This window comes from Nycticebus coucang, chromosome 7 (genome assembly GCF_027406575.1).
Source record: "Nycticebus coucang isolate mNycCou1 chromosome 7, mNycCou1.pri, whole genome shotgun sequence".
In the NCBI taxonomy this organism is placed as follows: Eukaryota; Metazoa; Chordata; class Mammalia; order Primates; family Lorisidae; genus Nycticebus; species Nycticebus coucang.
Window position 1 is genome coordinate 98908533 of NC_069786.1, and position 19772 is coordinate 98928304.

Below are 19772 nucleotides of genomic sequence, written 5' to 3' on the forward strand. Positions count from 1 at the left end.
TTCTGGGCTGAAAATTGTTCTGTTTAAGTAGATTAAAGGTAGATGACCATTGTCTTCTTGCTTGGAAAGTTTCATTAGAGAAGTCTGAGGTCACTCTGATGGATTTGCCCCTGTAGGTCAACTGGCGCTTACTCCTGGCAGCTTGCAGAATCTTTTCTTTTGTCTTGACTTTGGATAGGTTCATCACAATGTGTCTTGGAGAAGCTCGGTTAGAGTTGAGGCGACCTGGGGTCCGATATCCCTCTGAAAGCAGTGTGTCAGAATCTTTGGTGATGTTTGGGAAATTTTCTTTTATAATATTCTCTAGTATGGCTTCCATTCCTCTGGGGCATTCTTCTTCCCCTTCTGGAATTCCTATAACTCGTATGTTGGAACGTTTCATAAAGTCCCATAATTCTGACAGTGAACGTTCTGCTTTCTCTCTCTTCTTTTCTGCCTCTTTTACTATCTGAGTTATCTCAAAAACTTTGTCTTCTACCTCTGAAATTCTTTCTTCTGCATGGTCTAACCTGTTGCTGATACTTTCCATTGCATCTTTAAGTTCCCTGATTGACTGTTTCATTTCCTTCAGCTCTGCTATATCCTTTTTATATTCTTCATATCGTTCATCTCTGATTTGATTCTGTTTTTGGATTTCCTTTTGGTTATTTTCCACTTTATTAGCAGTTTCCTTCATTGTTTCCATCATTTCTTTCATTGTTTTCAACATGTGTATTCTAAATTCCCTTTCTGTCATTCCTAACATTTCTGTATAGGTGGAATCCTCTGCAGTAGCTACCTCATGGTCCCTTGGCGGGGTTGTTCTGGACTGGTTCTTCATGTTGCCTGGAGTTTTCTGCTGATTCTTCCTCATGAGTGATTTCTTTTATCTGTTTCCTTGCCCTAATTTTCCTTTCACTTCCTCTTGCTCTTTAAGTTCTCGTGCCTGTGGACTAAGGGTTACAGGACCAGAAAGGTGAGAAGGTTGAAGAGCAAAAAAGGGATGAAAGAAAGGAGGACCGAGTGATAAGAAAAAAAAGAAAGATAGAGAAAGGAGAGGGGGTAGGGATAAGGAATATTGACAAAAAGAAGAGAGGCACAGAAAGAGGGAGACAGGGCAATATAGGTGTACAGTAGGGTACTTTGACACAACCTTAAAAAACCCCACCTTCTGGGGGTTGGGTGCCCAGTTGGGTGGTTCCCTTGAGGTCAGCAGCTCTTTGCTAACCTGGTCAGACACAGTACCCCACCTCCACCAAGTAGAGAGGAAAAACAAAAATGCTATAACTCAAACCAAAACAAGCAAACAGAAAACTTTATGGCGATAAAATTGGGTGAAAAACCAAGTGATAGCGGTAGAAACACTAGCAAAAATGAAGTTGTAGTTATTAAAAAAGGCAGCAATGGGAAATTATAATTAAACTAGAAAAATTGAGAAAGAAAAAGGGATCTGTATGGAAAAGATTGAAATTAAGAAACAAAAGAACATCAACAACGTCAAAATAAACAAACAAAAAAACCCAACCAAACAAAAAAAAAAAGAAAAAAAATACACAACCAAAAACAAAGCAGTTTGTATATGTTGTTGAATATTGTCTGGGCAACACGTGGTCTTTTGGGGTATGGGATGTTAGTCACAGTTCCAATACGACTGGAGGCTGCTGATTTCTCAAACCCCAGCAGGTAGACACCCTAAATCTCTCTTCAGCCCACTTAAAAGGCACTTTGAACTTGTAAACTTGCTGAGCAGAAGCTTTCCCAGCTTTCTCGCTGGAATCGCTGCTGAAGTGGCTATCCACTTACTCAGTGTGCCAAAACCGGTCTCACTCTGCCCCTGAGGGTTAGGGCTGCAAGGCGGCTCAGACCCCACCCTTAGGCTACTTGGTTGCTGGGTTACCAGCTCCCACCCGTTTCTAGCTCTGTGACCCTGAGGGCGGAGCTTGCCGGGGCAGATCACTGACAATGGATCCGTGTGACCCACCACCAAACAGTATTAGCTCCGTCTGGCTCAGCGGCTCAGACTGGGGCCCTAGACAACGGCCAAAGTTCTCCGCACTCCCACTCAGGCCTTCCCCAAGGCAGTTCAACTCAGTGCCAAGTCCAAGGACATCAAAAGAGTTCACAGGTAAGGCCTTTCTGGTTTGCAGTCTCGCTGCTACTGAACTTACAGTTGTGGGCGGGTTTAGACGGGTTGAACACACGCGACCACTTGCCGGTTTTCCACTGTTTTAGTCCTCCTCTTGGGGTCCAGAAGTCTCTCGCTGACTCCCTGTATCCTCATAGGAGTGATGATAGGCAGTTCCCACCAGCCAGAGATGCCTGGAGTCCTATCTCCCCAGACTCACGGTGCCCAGATGCAAGGAAGCTGTTACTCGGCTGCCATCTTGCTCCGCCCCCCTCCCCTCTCACTTTTTATCTTCAGAGCTCCTCACCTCCTCTTTCTGAAGGGCTATACGTAGAAATTCAATATTTCTCCCACCTTACAAGGCAAAACAATTCACTGCTCTTTTCGCCTTGGAAGTCTAGCCCAATCTGGCCATGTCCTGGGGACTTCTTAAAATAACCAAAATGCTCCATCAAGTGGATTGAGTTTTTTAAATGCCACATGATCTGAACATATTAATGAGACTTAAAATACTTACGTTGTGGGATCTGTTCTTTCTGGAGGTGGTGCAGTACTCATAAACATGGATGGCTCAATAATTTTCTGAAGAGGTTTTAACTAAAAAATATGTAAGTATATCTTAATGCTGTTTAGTTACAATATTCACCCTAATGCCACTAATAACCCATGTCTATGGAACAGGCCTCAAGTGACACATACAAGGAGAAAAGGAAGAGCAGAAAGAAAAACTAACATTTACTGAGTACTAAATATTTGTCAAGCTTTTAAAACTTTAATCTTAGTCAATCCTCTCAATAAATCTATACAGCAGATACTGTGCCTGTTTTACAGATGATATTGAAGATGAGCAATTTGTCCAAGGTCCCACAGTAGGTGAGAGAATTTGAATCTAGTTTTATCTGCTCCCAAAGCAGTGCTCTTTCTATGGTATGATGGTAGGTGAGTAGGGGACTACACCAGTCAAAGATTCATAGACATAAAAATCATGTTTCTAAATCTTTATTACATATACCATTCTTTTCCACACAGTACCTTTGTTTGTTTTTAGTAGATTCTACTTACACAAAACAATACTTGCCCAGTTTTATCTGAAAAGGATATATCTCCTTAAAAATGACTATTGTTACATATTGTACTTAGGTTTGGACACAAAACCTATTTCTGAAATTGGTGCTCAAAAGCCATGACCATCACAGAAAAGAGTGAATTATTAGGGGTCCCCATAAGGCCTAATTCATCATAAGAAATAAAGAAAATAGAAGAAAAAGAAAAAAGTCAAAGCAGAGGTTGGGCACAGTGTCTCACACCTGTAATCCTAGCACTTTAAGAAGCTGGGGATCACTTGATGTCAATTCAAGACCAACCTAAGCAAGAAAGTGACCCCATTTCTATTAAAAATAGAAAAAAAATAGCCTGGTGTGGTGGCATATGCCTGTAGTACTAGCTTCTTGGGAGGCTGAGACAGAAGGATCACTTGAGTTCAGGAATTTAAGGTTGCAGTGAGCTCTCATGATGCCAGGGCAACAGAATGAGACCTTGTCTCAAATAAAGGAAGGAAGGGAGGGAGGGAGGGAGGAAAAGGGAAGGGAAGGGAAGAGAAGGGAGGAAAAATAAAAGCAGAGAAGGAAAAAATTAAGTGTGCTCCCTGTGGCTTTCATCTGCATCTTGTGACTTAAAATGCATTAAAAATCATTTTAATACTACAGACAAAATTTTAAAACATACTATAGGAATTTCTTAGTTAATATAGCAATTGGCTTACTTATTAAGACTCAGGTCTTCACTGTCAATTCCCAATTTAAAAACACCCAAAACTGTAAAAAAAAAAAAAAAAAAAAAAAAAAGTACCAAAAGCTCAAATGCAAGATTACCTGCAAAGTATAAAGGTTATTTCCCCTATATAATAGGAGCACTAATGGGACTGGATTTTTTTTTTTATTAAATCATAGCTGTGTACATTTATGCAATCATGGGGCGCCATACACTGGTTTTATATACTAACATAGCCTTCCTGGCATTTTCTTAGTTATTGTGTTAAGACATTTGTATTCTACATTTAGTAAGTTTCACATGTACCCTTGTAAGATGCCCCTTAGGTGTGGTCCCACCAATTATCCTCCCTCCACCCATCCTCCCCCCTCCTCTCCCTTTCCCCTTTCCCGTATTCTTAGGTTATAATTGGGTTACAGCTTTCATATGAAAGCTATAAACTAGTTTCATAGTAGGGCTGAGTACATTGGATACTTTTTCTTCCATTCCTGAGATACTTTGCTATGAAGAATATGTTCCAGCTCCATCCATGTAAACATGAAAGAGGTAAAGTCTCTGTCTTTCTTTAAGGCTGCATAATATTCTATGGTGTACATATACCACAATTTATTGATCCATTCATGGGTTGATGGGCACTTGGGCTTCTTCCATGATTTAGCAATTATGAATTGGGCTGCAATAAACATTCTGGTACAAATATCTTTGTTATAATGTGATTTTTGGTCTTCTGGATATATACCTAATAGAGGAATTGTAGGATCGAATGGCAGGTCTATTTTTGATATCTAAGTGTTCTCCAAACATCTTTCCAAAAGAAATGTATTAGTTTGCATTCCCACCAGCAGTGTAGAAGTGTTCCCTTTTCTCCGCATCTACACCAACATCTCTGGTTTTGGGATTTTGTGATATGGGCTAATCTTACTGGAGTTAGATGATATCTCAAAGTAGTTTTGATTTGCATTTCTCTGATGATTAAGGATGATGAGCATTTTTTCATATGTCTGTAGGCCATGAACCTGTCTTCTTCAGAGAAGTTTCTCTTCAAGTCCCTTGCCCAGCCTGAGATGGGATCACTTGTTCTTTTCTTGCTAATATGTTTGAGTTCGGTGGATTCTGATTATTAAACCTTTGTTGGAGACATAACCTGCAAATATCTTCTCCCATTCTGAGGGCTGTCTGCTTGCTTTACTTACTGCGTTCTTGGCTGTGCAGAAGCTTTTTAGTTTGATCAGGTTCCAGTAGTGTATTTTTGATGCTGCTTCAATTGCCCAGGGGTGTCCTCCTCATAAAATATTCGCCCAGGCGGATTTCTTCAAGAGTTTTCCCCACACTTTCTTCTAGTATTTTTATAGTTTCATGTCTTAAGTTTAAATCTTTAATCCAGTGAGAGTCTATCTTAGTTAATGGTGAAAGGTGTGGGTCGAGTTTCAGTCTTCTACAGGTCGCCAGCCAGTTCACCCGGCACATGGGACTGGATTTTTGAATGCCCTCCCAAAAGTGATTAATACCCAGTGATATCAAGAGTTCTTTCAAACACTTGGTGAGAATGTATATTGGTACAACTTTTCTAAAATAATTCATTGGATCTTTTTAAGAATCTAGCCTAGGGACATAATGAAAGAAAATAATACAGGTTAGTGCATAAAATTGTACATGGCAATGTGGATATATGGTAGTCAATTAAAAGGGTCAAGTCTCTCAATGGCTTACTCTTTTTTACAATTATTTAAGACCTTTATTAACAACAGGGGCTTGCAGTGTAACTTTTTTTAAAAAATAAAATTATAAACTTTTATTACAAATTAAAAATGAAATTCTTAAAAATTTCAACTTGACCAGATATGAAACAATTTGAAAATGTTAAAGGTGTATTGAGAAAAATCAGTCTTTTTTAAAAAAAAGTTTGTTATTACCAAAAATGATGTCTTTGGGTAAAAATAATAAAAACCCCATGCTGCTTAGATAATGCAGACAGTTCTAGTTATCTGGTCAACAGGCAAAAAGCCAGGACTTGAAGTCTTCAGCTCCAGTCTTGTGTTCATTTCCTCTTGCTGGAACTTCATATTAATTTCTTCTTGCTGGGCAACTAAACCTAATGATTGTAGGGATGGTAAGCTGGCATTTACTCAGCCTCACCCTGCTCAGCCTGCAGAGCTGATCAATTAGTTCCCATATGGTGGATCAGCTGCTTTTGTCTCGTTGCCATCTTGTGGTTTAGCGTTGTTTTGGTGTCCATAATTGAAGTTGCGGTACTGGCGGTTGAGGCAGCTGCTGGCCTTGGGTTTCCTCTCCTTGATTCTGTTTATCTTCTTCATTGCTGTCCTCTCTGGGCTGTCTTTAGTGAAGAAGGCCACTGCAGAATCGTGGTCTATGACCCCAGTACGTATTCTGTCTTACTTGTTTACCTTGTTCTCCTGCACCCTGGTTGTCATTACCCTTCATCACTTCTCCCTGCACAAAAAGGTTGGAATACTGTGGTTGCCCCCCAATAAGGTGGGAATCTTCCCCTGCGGGTAAAGCTGGTGTTGGGCCTGGCCTTCAGTAGTATTCTTGGATCCCTCATTCTTCACCGTCCCCTTCTCCACGGTCTCTCCATATCCTACACTCTGAAGGTACTTCCTGGAGTTACTCTTCTTTAGGGCAGTCTGGTGTACAAAACATCTTCCTTGGTGTCATTCCTGTTGATGAAACCTTATCTGTTTCTTACACTGAACTATTTTACTATCCCCCAAACCTTGGTTGTCAAAACTTTGTCCCTGCTGCAAGCCTCCAGGGCCACTACTCCCTGTGTTCCTGCTAGTGGTGCCAGCCTGCTTTGGGGGCAGCAGGTGGCTGCTGGGTCTTGATTGCTGTGATGGCGACTGGAGCCAGCTGGGGTAGCTGTAGCTCCTCCCAACGTGTGATGATAATTACCACTGTGGAGGTGGTGGGGCTGCTCAGGGCTATCTGGGGTCCACTCTCTGCTCCTGCTACGTATGGGACTCAGGATTACTCTCTTGAATCAGGGAGAATTCAAATAATACCAGATGTTCAAATAAACATGGAAGAAAAGACCATATGAGGTAGGAGTACAAAATATTATCTGAATAACATCAATTATAACATTTTTAATAAATGTTTTTAGACACAAAAATCCCCTTGAATAATTAAGGTATAAAAGTATTAATAATTTTGTTTTTATTACATCAATATGTGTATATACATACAAATAAAAGAAAGTTTTATAAGCAGGACATTTTGAATAAAAGATTATTATTTAAAAATGTATAAATAAATAAACCCCTCTTACAAATTGATGAGAACGAGAACTAGAACTAGAACTAGAACTAGAGTACAGGCCCCAGAACTCTGGGAAGGAGCAGGCTTAAATAAAATAATGAGAATAATCAGCCATTGTATCCTCATTTGCTTGATAATAGTCACTGTTGGCCTCTGTTTTCTTCTTTACCCTGGAGAAGTTTTTGAGCTGTCTTCCAGGTCCTCCATTCCAGTGACTAGCCCACCCATATCAAGGAACTGACTCAACTCGTCTTGGAACCTCCATCCAAAGTTCTGCATTCCAGTAAGTGACCCACCTACATAGCAGCCCATACCAAAGAACTAATGGTTCTGCCCTGAAACCAGCCAATCAGCAGACCCTGATTGCCCAATCTTTTGTGTCCACCCAATTGTCTTTAAAAATCTTGACACCCCTGCCAATTCTCAGGGGGGCAGATTTGAGAAATTTCTCCCTTCTCCTCACATAGCACTATATGGAATTAACTCTTTCTTTGCTGTAAACTCTGCTGTCTCTGGATATTGGCTTTCTCTTGGCAGCAAGCAGATGAACCTGGCTGGGCAGCAACATAATGGTAAAGTCTCATTTTCTTTAGGCTAAAGGAAAGCCTGCATACATCAAGGTCAGAAGGTGGAGCAGGGTTCTTTTCAAAATATTTATTTTAAAGAATTTATCAAATTGGAAAAAATAGATGCTCAGAAGAGGATGATCTGACTAAAGAGCTACAATGGAATACTTTCTAAAAAGAGGGACTAACCTGATGTGAAAATCCATAACCAAAGTTTCCATAGGAGAATGTAAACTCCATCTCCAACCTGCAAATATACTAAACATGTGACAAATTTATTTTATTATTTGATCTGAATGACATTTTAGTGGAGAAACAATAGCAAGTGATATTTTTACTTCACAAATTTGTAGTCAGAAACACCAAAGTATGAATCTCCTGATTTTAAATAGAAGCATTTAACAAGGAACTCCTATAGAAGAATCTACTGAGTTCCTGAAATGTTAAAACCTTCTGTGTTAAGTAATATTATATGATTAAAATACGGAAAATATCAACTTACAATTGTTAATAAAATTATACTGAGAGACGGACATATATACATATATATTCTTATACATGTATATATTTTTACAATTATTTACTCACATTCTTCTCACCTCCACTCCCATTTTCACACAAAATTTTGTCTTAGACAACTAATTTCACTTCTCTGAACCACAGGTTGCTTATGTGTGAGAGGTAATGACTTCAAATGTACATCATTCTGTTTTTTACATTTGTTTTGGCCATTGGCAGGAAAAGTCTCTCTGAATAGAAGGTCAATAAACCACGCTAATAATTTTAAGTACTTGAAAAGAAATTAGAATAAGAACTGTAAACAATCTTTAGAAACTCCCCAAGGAGAAAAAAACAATACTTCTTCAATTTAGCAAGTGAGGTTCCCAAAGCAATGCAGTCAAAGAAGCATCCAGAGAGGCATTTTACTTTCTCGTCCAAAGATTTCTGATTTTCCTTATCACCATTAAGCAGTAAGTTTGTAGCTTAAAAAAAAAAAGGTGAGGGTGAAGATTTTTGTGAGCAAATATTGTACTTTCTATTTAATACTTTTCTAATTCAAACAGTGACTGATAGGGTAACAAAAAGAATAAAATGATGTGGGCTACAAACAGTATTAAAGTTACAAGAACTGTTAGAAGATATTACGTGTACATAAGACTTAAGAAGTTTCAGTAAAATTCTTACTGCATTTTTATTCAACATGTGAAATTCTTCAGTAAAGCACCCTTTCTAGAAAAAAGTAATAATAAATTCTTAAATATAGAATAACTCATGACTTAGCTGTATATTATTTAAACCATATTATAGTAAAAAGGTCAAATAATAATTTTTCAAATGTACCTATGAATCTAATCACTAAAATACAAACATATAAGGAATGTTCAGAAGAAGAAAATTAAAAGTCCAAGTCCAAGTAACAGAAATAAATGTTAATATTTACGTTTATGTTTTAAACAAAAATGTTCCTGCTAGTTACAGCTCACTTTTTAAAAGTCATAGAGGAACTGCTAAACCCATGTTTTTTTTTTTTTTTTTTTTTTTCCCACTCTGTCACTCTGTCGCCCTGGGTAGAGTACCATGGCATCATAGCTCATAGTAACCTCAAACTCTTTGGCTGAGCAATCCCCTGGCCTCAGCCTCCCGAGTAGCTGCAACTACAGGCATCTGCCACCACACCCAGCTAGTTTTTCTATTTTTGGTAGAGATGGGGGGTGGAGGGTGTCTCACTTTTGCTCAGGCTGGTCTCGAACTCCTGGAGCTTAGGTGATTACAGGTGTGAAACACTGTGCCCAGCTCTCTCATTCATTTGGAAGGGTTACTTAAGCATAAATTTACATGATAAGCTGACTACTGATAGGACTGAGTACCTCTCTCATCGTTCAGGGACTGAGATCCTTTAAAGTAGGGAAACCTTTGATATCCTTGGTCACCATCTGTGGTCATCTCTGCTGTTTTATGAGTTATTCCACTAATCCAACATCCAATGGTTCCCCTTCTTCCCAGTATTTTCCACTACTCCCAATCCTGTGATTAACAAACATCCTTCCACTTCTCTGCTTTCCCTGAAACCTGACTCACCACCTCAGGATACTGCTTCCCTTAAGTGAAGGTGATCCTTCTCCAAAAGCCTAACTACCTCCAGGTCCCACCTATATAGCAGCTGTGCCTCATATTACCTAAATGATCTGGATAGAATACCCCAAACCAACTACATTCCAACTCAGCAAGATGTACTTTGGACAAGAGTGAAGACAACAGGAATTGTGGAAACACATTTTACCTTCAAAGACCTATACTTCAAGAAGTTTGATGCAGGGCCAAAGATCAGCACGAAAAAAGTGGATTCACTGTTTTGAGGGAGTGACAGGAATTATCTTCTGTGTGGCCCTCAGAGATTCTGACATTGTTCTGGCTGAGGATGAGGAAACGAACTGTATGCATGAAAGCATACAGTTTGACAACATTTGGACAATTCAATCATTCTTTAACAAGAAAGACCTTTTTGAGGAAAAAAAAAGAGGAGTCCTCTCATTATCTGGTATCCAGAATACACAGGTTCCAATACATATGAAGCAGCAGCGGCTTATATCCAATGCCAGTTTGAAGATCTAAACACAAGAAAAGATACCAAGGAGATCTACACTCACTTCACTTGTGCCACAGACACCAAGAATGTGCAGTTTGTTTCTGATGCTGTTACAGATGTCATCATTAAAAACAACTTAAAGGAATGTGGACTTTATTGAAGAGTGTGGATGTGAATGAAAGTTACTGCAGTTTGGAGTGTTCAAACCAGACATCTTTTGCTGTCTCATGGGGAAGCTGAACGCATGAACGAGACCAGAGCAGCAGCATGCAGAATCTTAGTAGTCTTTAGCACAATCCTCTGTATTAGAGAACTTTTAATTGCCACAAGATGCTAAAGTCAGACATTGGAATTGGAACAACTATAAAGTGTGATTTGATCATCAAGACATTACTTGGATTCCATAATCTCAAATGCAGATGTGAAGTTGAGATGCTGCTTTCCAGAACTTCAATATGTAGCTTACATTTTCCCCCTTCTTAACATACCACCAGTGGTCATTTAAAAATTTTTTTCATCAAGAGAATAACTTTACTAAATATTATTTCTTTGCAAAACAATCTTTATTAAAATACAAACAATCTTAACTATGCATACGATGTGACCAGATCATCTTGAAAATAGTCCTCTTAGGAGGAACTCTTTGTTTTTTAACTCTTGGTTGGTCAGAATATGTTGCCATAATTATTTAAGATTCTTAAAATCAAGTTATGGGGATTACACTTAAAAATATAACTTTTGGATGAAATTTATGTTACTGTCCTATTCAAAGTACCATTAAGGTTTCTAAAAGGTAGTTACATTGTTGAGTTCTGCAATGAGATCTTAGCTCTCTTTTTTCTTTAAGCTTATAGTTGAAGGTTAACCTCATTTACGCTGATTACCACATTACTAGGTACATGCTAAAGTGGTATGTGATAAAGTCAGCTTCTTGAATACAGACACATCCAGGGCAGCTGCCAATCAGAAATACAAACTGCTAAATTCCAAACAGAACCAGTGCCTCTGCTGCTACATGTCTACTAAATTTGATTCTTGCTTTTTTTGTCTCAGGCAATAGGGAATTTGTACAAGGTCCACCTTGTTCTCCATTTAATGGCTTTTTCTGTTGGGAGACATCTAAAGTGTATTAACAGTGTATGCTTTTACTTTGTAAATGTGGTCAAAATCCCTGTTTGCCATTGATTTTGCTGTAGCCATGTTAACTGTAGTAATCCTTAGTATGTTCTTTTGCTGAAACTGTTTAATTTTGGACTTTTTTCCACTTTGTCACATGTACAGATTTTAATCTGTTATAGTTGGCAGCAATATTAAAATGGTGAGTAAAGAGTCCAGGTTTCCTCCCATTTGTAACTTGTCTTTTCTGGAAATACTATCTTCTGTTTCTTTTTGCCCCTGCTGAATGTGCTTTGGCCTTTGGGTTTAGGTAGAAGGATTTACTGAAGGTCTAGTCCTTTGGTGTAGTAATTAGTATTGTTGAATCTTGGGTTTTATGTCGGATCTGGGTACAGGGGACATGCAGTCATAATCCGTTTTCCAGATTGACGTTTTCTTGTGTGGAAAGCTATATTCCCTCTAGCCTGCAGGTCTTTTTGTATAATGTACAGCAAATGTCATTGAATATTAAATAATCCATTGGGGAAAGGCAACTGAAGAGAGTGCATACTGAGCATTTCACATCAGTAGTTTGAGCAGTGCCTTTTGGATACAGTCTTTTTGGATTGGATTCTGTTTCATCTTTTGATGTGACTTTTGCTGGTTAAAGGAAAAAAAAGGTTGGTGGTTATCAAAAAAAGCAAGTCACATTAGTTCAGTGCCTTTGTTAGTAGTTTATTTTCTTTTTCTTATTCTTTTTGGAAAGTCATACATGTAACTACGCAGGTGGCATAATTATTATCTAGCAGAATTTTCTTTAGGAGTGAGAAAACTTGACCTGAAAGAAAAAATTGTCTTCTTCAGTCGGTGATTAATACCCACAATGTAGATAGGGTTGATAGTTCTTATTCATTTTGAGTATATCTTTTCCTTATTGTTTTCTGTAATATAGGATCATCTGGAAATGAGAACTGGTGGAATATTGTTTCAACTGTAGTCTTTTTATACTCTGGGCTAATAGAATGGTATTGATTATCTAAAATAACAAATAATCAAAAAAGCTAATTTTACTCTGAAAGCATTTTGTATTTTCATTTGAATATGTCTAATATGTTTGGTCTTTCTAGCCTTTCTGTTAATGAAAAGTAGTAATTCCCTACTTTTCTCTGTCTCTATACCATTTACATTTGTACTCTGTTGTCATGAAGATCACCCTTCACCTACCACCCCAAATAACTTATCTAAATGTACATTCCTTGAGGACACAGGGACCATTGAAATCAATGGTTTTCAAATATAATTTAAGTAAAAATCACTTGGACCCATCTCAGAGATTGAGTTGGGTGGGTGGTCTAGCAATATATAATTTTTAAGAAGTGATTCTGCTTATCAGCCAGGCTTGTAAGTCATTAATTTGTATTTCAAATAAAAAAGATCTTTTCTTACAAAAAAAAATAAAAAATAATAACACCAAATGCTGGGGAGGATACTGAGAAACTGGGTCAATCAGACGTTTCTGGTGGTAATGTACAACAGAACACCCACTCTGGAAAACAGTTTGGCAGTTTCTTTAAAAATTATACATGCAACTACAAAGAACTCAGTAATTTATTCGAGAAATGAACACTTATGTTCAGACAAAATCCTCTACATAAATAGCAGATTTACTTATTGTAGCAGACCATACAGCTCATGGCAGGGAGAAGCGAGAGCTAAGCTCAGAGCATTATGTAATCATAAGAAACACCAGTAACATCTCAGTAATATAACACGTTGGTGATAAGGGAATAGGGAAGGGATTTGGCTCTCCTAACACAAGAGCTCGCAAGACGAGAACATCAATGATTGGCAGTCTCTACACCTGTGGTGCCAGAAGCCACGGGATTACGTCCATAAGAAGCTGCAGGAGAAGGCAGTCAGGGAGTGTGCATGCAGGAGAAGGCAGTCAGGGAGTGTGCATGCAGGAGAAGGCAGTCAGGGAGTGTGCATGCAGGAGAAGGCCGTCAGGAGTATGCGTGCAGGAGAAGGCCGTCAGAGAGGGTGCGTGTAGGAGAAGGCAATCAGGGAGCGTACATGCTATTCTTTCACAGACTCGCTCACTGTGACTCTTTCGCTTCTACTGTCCGCAGGGCATCTGTATGGCATCTTTCTACCAAGACTGCTAAGATTCATTCTCTCCCTCGAAAACTGTTTCTCTCTCTCTCCTTTCTGCTAAGGCAAACAGTCCTCAGGCACCTAAGGGTAATTGTTCCCAAGCAAGACAGCACAGTGGTCCGCATCAGGAACATAGATAAGCCGGGCTGAGACCTGGGCAGTCCTGGGCCCTGACAAGTGGTGACCCAGATGGGACCCAAAAGTAGCACCCAGATGGGACACAGTGAACCGCCACTGAGAACTTGTAATAACCAAAAACTAGAAAAAACCCAGGTATCCTCCAATGGGTAAATGGGTAAATGGTTAAATAAACTTTGGTATGTTCATACCATGAAATACTACTCAACAGCAACAAAATTGAATGAACTATGGATACATAAAACAACTTGGAAGACACTCCAGAGAATGCTTATGAGTTTAAAAAGCCAGTCCTAAAAGGTTAATGTGATTCTATTTGTATCATATCCTTAAAATAAGAAAATTATAGAAATGGAGAATATACTAGTTCTTTCCAAGGGTTAAGAGTGTGTGTGTGTATGATAATAGAGGGTATAGCTATAAAAGGGCAACATGAGAGATACTTGTAGAGATGGAAATATTCTGTATATTGGCTGTATCAATGTCAGTATCCTGGTTTTAATATTCAACTACAGTTTTACAAGATGTTACCATCTGGGGAAACTAAGTAAAAAGCACACAACATCTCTGTATAATTCCTTTCAACTGCATGTGAATCTAAAATTACTTGAAAATAACAGTTTAAAAAAGTTTAGGCTCCCTGATTCCTGGCTTTGCAGGAGGCTACACCCAGGCCCATGCTGGAACCATGTTTTGCAACCAGTATGACAATGATGTTATAGATTGGAGCCCTCAGGGCAGGATTCGTCAAATTGAATATGCAATGGAAGCTGTTAAACAAGGTTCTCCTACAGTCTGTCTAAAGTCAAAAACCCATGCAGTGTTGGTAGTGTTGAAAAGGGTACAGTCAGAACTTGCAGCTCATCAGAAAAAAATTCTCCACGTTGACAACCATATCAGTATCTCAATTGCAGGGCTTACTGCTGATGCTAGACTGTTGTGTAATTTTATGCACCAGGAGTGTTTGGATCCCAGATTTGTATTTGACAGACCACTGCCTGTGTCTCGTCTTGTATCTCTAATTGGAAGCAAGACACAGATACCAACACAACGATACGGCCGGAGACCATATGGTGTCGGGCTACTTATTGCTGGTTATGATGATATGGGCCCTGACATTTTCCAAACTTGTCCATCTGCTAACTGTTTTGACTGCTGAACTATGTCCATTGGAGCCTGTTCTCAATCAGCTCCTACTTACTTGGAGAGACGTATGTCTGAATTTATGGAGTGCAATTTAAATGAACTGGCTAAGCATGGACTGCGTGCCTTAAGGGAGACACTTCCTGAAGAGCAGGACCTAACTACAAAGAATGTTTCCATTGGAATTGTTGGCAAAGACGTTGAGTTTACGATCTATGATGATGATGATGATGTGTCTCCATTCTTGGAAGGTCTTGAAGAAAGGCCTCAGAGAAAGGCACAGCTTGCTCAACCTGCTAATGAAACTGCAGAAAAAGCTGATGAACCAATGGAACATTAAGTGATAAACCACTCTATATGTGTATTATCAAATATGTAAAAATACAGACACATACTGATGACAATAATCTATCCTTGAACCAAAATTTGGAGGGTAGTGGAATGGTATGTTTTAGGAATCAGTCCCACATGTAAGGTTCTTCCAAACAACCTCACTGACACTATAATGGGGTGCATTTTTCTTTGAGAGGGTCTATATAATCATTTTCTAGAAAGTGTAGGTGTTTCATACTAATGTTTTTATATGAAGAAAATAGTGTCTTTGTGATTTTAAAGACAACTTTGAAATAAAATTGTTTCACCTAGAAAAAAAAAAGTTTACTTGGCTATTTAAGATGAGTCAAACTGATTCATGGACCTTTTCTCCCATTAAACCTGGTTCACTAGAACTAGATACAAAGTGGGTGCAAAATATTTATTATTATCTTTGTTATTATCTCATAATTCTTACCTTTCTCTACTGGCTCATATCCAGATTCTTAAATATTATTGTGTGGCCATCACTCAAAGCCAACGTCAAGCTAATGAAATCAGATCAAAAAAATATGGAAGTTCTTATGGTCAGCTTTGTACTTCTGGGAGCTGAGTTTTGATCACAAAGGAAAACTGAGAAATTCCAACAAGGAAAATTATGTGACCCTTTCTTATAGAAACTATAGAACTGATAAACGTTACACAGGGACAGCATATCTTAAATATGAAGCTAAAATCGTAAGGCTTTTCTTGAAAATCCATAAATAACCAAAATTACTTTCCCTGATGACTATTTTTAGTAAATTATATGGTCACTTTACTTATGACATAGAATTCCATAACCTAGAGACATGTTCAAGAAAATTCCCTGCAGCAATATTCACAACAGTAAGAAACTGAAGTTTCCGCGCAGATTGGACGTCAACAATATGGAAGAATAGGAGGCTCCTTCCTATCTTTCCTCTCACAGACACATCAGTAAACACACACATCAATTCTGTTCAAGAGAAAAGCAGAATCTAATCAAAAACTTCTATACTACAGGATGATTGAGAAAATATCTACACAGAATAGGTAGAAAAAGTAGAAATACATTTGCACACAAATCCTATCCTGAGCACAGTCCCTTACGCTCAAGAAGGAAACCCCAACTTCTACCTTTTCCCCAAAGGATAAGAAACTTGTACCACATGGATTTAAATCATAATCCCAAAAGACATCATTCTAAATTCTATAATCACAAATGTTGAAACCCAAAAGTTAAAAATCCCAAAGCCTAAATACCTAAAAGATTAAAATCCCCCAATCACAATCACAGGATAGTGGCATCATGTTAGGCAAAGCTACTATGCTGTTATTGTCTTTACCTGGAGATTAAGGACGGTTTAAGAAGATGCCTATGGATCTCAAGCTCATAAGGGCTTGTCCATCAGGGTATTTTGGATGGCTCAGCAGTTATAAAGCTGGCTACACACAATTACCAATCACAGTGACATGCATTTATACATTTCCCTTGTGATCTATTTATTTGTGAATTTGGCTTGTCTGCTCAAAACTGGTTTACTTGAATGACTGTCTTTAGTATACATGAGGTGTTTATGATTGCCAAAATATGTATGTTGTTATTGTCTATTTTATTGTGTAAATTGGCCTATAAGTGTTCTGTTTTTATTTGTTTGTCAAATAAATTTCCTTTTAAAAGGCAAATATCTTTTAAGGAAACTTATTATTTTTGATAGAATTATATTTTCAAAATTTTGATCTTTTGGGATTTCAACATTTGGGATTAAGGCATTTAAGATTGTGCTTTTGAAATTATGATTGACTCCCATACTACACATACAGTGCCCAACCTTTTTTTTTTTTAGAGACAGAGTCTCATTTTGTCACCCTCGGTAGAGTGCTGTAGCGTCACAGCTCACAGCAACCTCCAATTCCTGGAATTAAGCAATTCTCCTGCCTCAGCCTCCAAAGTACTGGGACTACAGGTGCCCACCACAACGCCTGGCTATTTTTTGTCGCACTTTGGCTGAGCTGGGTTCAAACCTGCCACCCTTGGTATATGGGGCTAGTGCCCTACTCACTGAGCCATAGGCACTGCCCCAGTGCCCAACTTTTACAATCCCTACCAGATGACTGAGGCCTTAAACCAATGTGCTTGAGAAATATTAAAAACAGGGCATGAAAAAAAGAAAAAAGAAGAAGAAGAGAGAAAGAGAAAGAGCGTCAGAGTACAAAAAACAAATATGCAAGCACTCCCAGCAGCTACAGCCTCTGGGCTCAGCCCAGCTACTTCCCATGGAAGAGGTTTGGCCACATGTGATTTCCAGCAGTTCCCTATAGTTCTGATCTCTGAGAAGATAGAATCTGGAAGACTACATAACGAATAAAGAATGAATCTCCTGGATCCTAAATGGCAGGAACAGCACTTCCTATACCTCCCCCAACCTCAGCTTGCCCCAGACATCATTTTAGTCCTACCATCTCTCCATGGAAAGAAGTCGGAAGCCTAAGCCAACAAGAATAGGAAGGATGGTACTCCCCACACCTTCCCTGGATTGCTCCTGAAATAAATTTCTATAATTTCTCATTAGAGAGAGAGTGAACGAGCTCTCTTTGCCTGAAAGGGAAAGACACACTCCCTGAGTCTTCTTCCCTGAATTGCTATAGCAGTAATTCCAGATAAGAAGTTGTTCTCTGCTAGGAGGATGTGATAGTTCTTTCTTTTTTTTTTTTTTTTGCAGTTTTTGGCCGGGGCTGGGTTTGAACCTGCTACCTCCAGCATATGGGGCTGGCGCCCTACTCCTTTGAGCCACAGGTGCCACCCTGGATGTGAGATTTCTGCTTGTTCAAACAGGACAATGGGGACTCCCTGCACCTTCCCTCCATGGCTTGCTCCAGCAATAAATCCATCTCTGCAGACTCTCCCTGAAAAAACTTTTTGCATGCATTGAGCACCTCAACTTTAATAGCCATCATCTGAGAGACTGGCTCTGGGAATTGACTAAGTTTTGCATTCTTGAGTCTCCAAAACCAGAGAAGACAAAAAGGTGACTTCTCAATATTCAAACTTTCAGAAACTATCTCCCAGGTATGCAGGTATCTGCAGGTTTGAGGTATCTGCCTCAAACCTTCTTCTTAGTGTAGGGAGAATGAATGGGAGATAAACTTTGGCTTTGAGCTCCTCTACAAGGAAAGAAGTGATTGGAACACACTTCTTTTTTTTTTTTTTTTTATTGTTGGGGATTCATTGAGGGTACAATAAGCCAGTTACACTGATTGCAATTGTTAGGTAAAGTCCCTCTTGCAATCATGTCTTGCCCCCATTAAGTGTGACACACACTAAGGCCCCACCCTCCTCTCTCCATCCCTCTTTCTGCTTCCCCCCCCCATAAACTTAATTGTCATTAATTGTCCTCATATCAAGATTGAGTACTTCTAATAGCCCAACCTCTCCAGCTTCATCCCAAGGGACTGGATTCTATCCGACCTCTATCAAAGCAATATCATAACTTGACATGCTCTAATTTCTTGGGGACCACTAAGAACAAAAATAGCAGAGTGGAAAACAAATAATTTAGAGGCATCTAGAATCTCTGGTCAGGCAGACTAAACATTTATTTAGTGTGCATAAATCAACACAGATGATCAAGGAAATTGAAGAAACAGGGAAATATGTTCCAAATAAAAGAGTAAGATAAATTTCCAGTGCTTCCTAATGAAATGGTGATATAGGATGCCCATAAAAATCTTGTACAATTACTATGTTAAACTATTTTTTTTTCATTTTTTTTTCCATATTGGCTTTTTTTTGTAGAGACAGAGTCTCACCTTATCACCCTCGGTAGAGTGCCATGGCATCACACAGCTCACAGCAACCTCCAACTCCTGGGCTTAAGCGATTCTCTTGCCTCAGCCTCCCGAGTAGCTGGGACTACAGGCGCCTGCCACAACGCCCAGCTATTTTTTGGTTGCAGTTCAGCCGGGGCCAGGTTTGAACCCACCACCCTCGGTATATGGGGCCGGCGCCTTACCGACTGAGCCACAGGCGCCGCCCTATGTTAAACTATTTTAAATTGCACACAAACTTTATGTCCACCCTGTATATGAAATACCTGACAGAGAATTCAAAAGCACAGGCATAAAGATGCTCACCAAAATAAGAATAATGCATGAACAAATTAAGAATGTCAACAAAGTGATCAACAATATTAAAAAGTACCAGAGTATGAAATAACTAAGAATACAACAACTAAACTTAAAAATTCAATTGGCAATGGTGGGGAGGGGAGAGTTGACAGCAAGACCAGATCAAGCAGAAGAAAGTATTAGTAAACTTGAAGACAGGTCTTTAGAAGTTATCCAATTTAAGAAACAAAAAGAAAAAAACGAAAAAGCCAAAGAGGCTTAGGGGACACCATCAAGTAGAATAATTCATGCATTGATGGAGTACCAGAAAGAGGGAACAGGGAGAGAGGAGAGAAAGAGAGAAAAAGAGAGAATGTACTCAAAGAACTTATGATAGACAACTTCCAAAATCTGAGGAAGGAAATATAAATCCAGACCTGGAAAGCTCAACAAACACCTAACTGAATAAATTGAAAGAAACACACACTTGGATAAA

At 38.9% G+C, this 19772-nt stretch overlaps 1 protein-coding gene and 2 pseudogenes across 3 annotated transcripts in view; 2 read left to right on the forward strand and 1 right to left on the reverse strand.

Annotated features, from left to right (window-relative positions):
* C2CD6 (C2 calcium dependent domain containing 6) overlaps positions 1 to 19772 on the reverse strand; it is a 216480-nt gene that overhangs the window by 140270 nt on the left and 56438 nt on the right. Inside the window, 3 exon segments of the mRNA XM_053597422.1 lie at positions 2622 to 2701; positions 7909 to 7977; positions 8905 to 8949. Coding sequence (XP_053453397.1) covers positions 2622 to 2701; positions 7909 to 7977; positions 8905 to 8949 — 194 coding nt within the window.
* LOC128590409 (guanine nucleotide-binding protein G(i) subunit alpha-3-like) lies at positions 9676 to 10900 on the forward strand (annotated as a pseudogene). Its single transcript, XR_008381272.1, has 2 exons — positions 9676 to 9722; positions 9848 to 10900. The product of XR_008381272.1 is annotated as a guanine nucleotide-binding protein G(i) subunit alpha-3-like (transcript).
* Positions 14267 to 15478, forward strand: LOC128590177 (proteasome subunit alpha type-1-like; annotated as a pseudogene). The gene has a single exon (XR_008381237.1). The product of XR_008381237.1 is annotated as a proteasome subunit alpha type-1-like (transcript).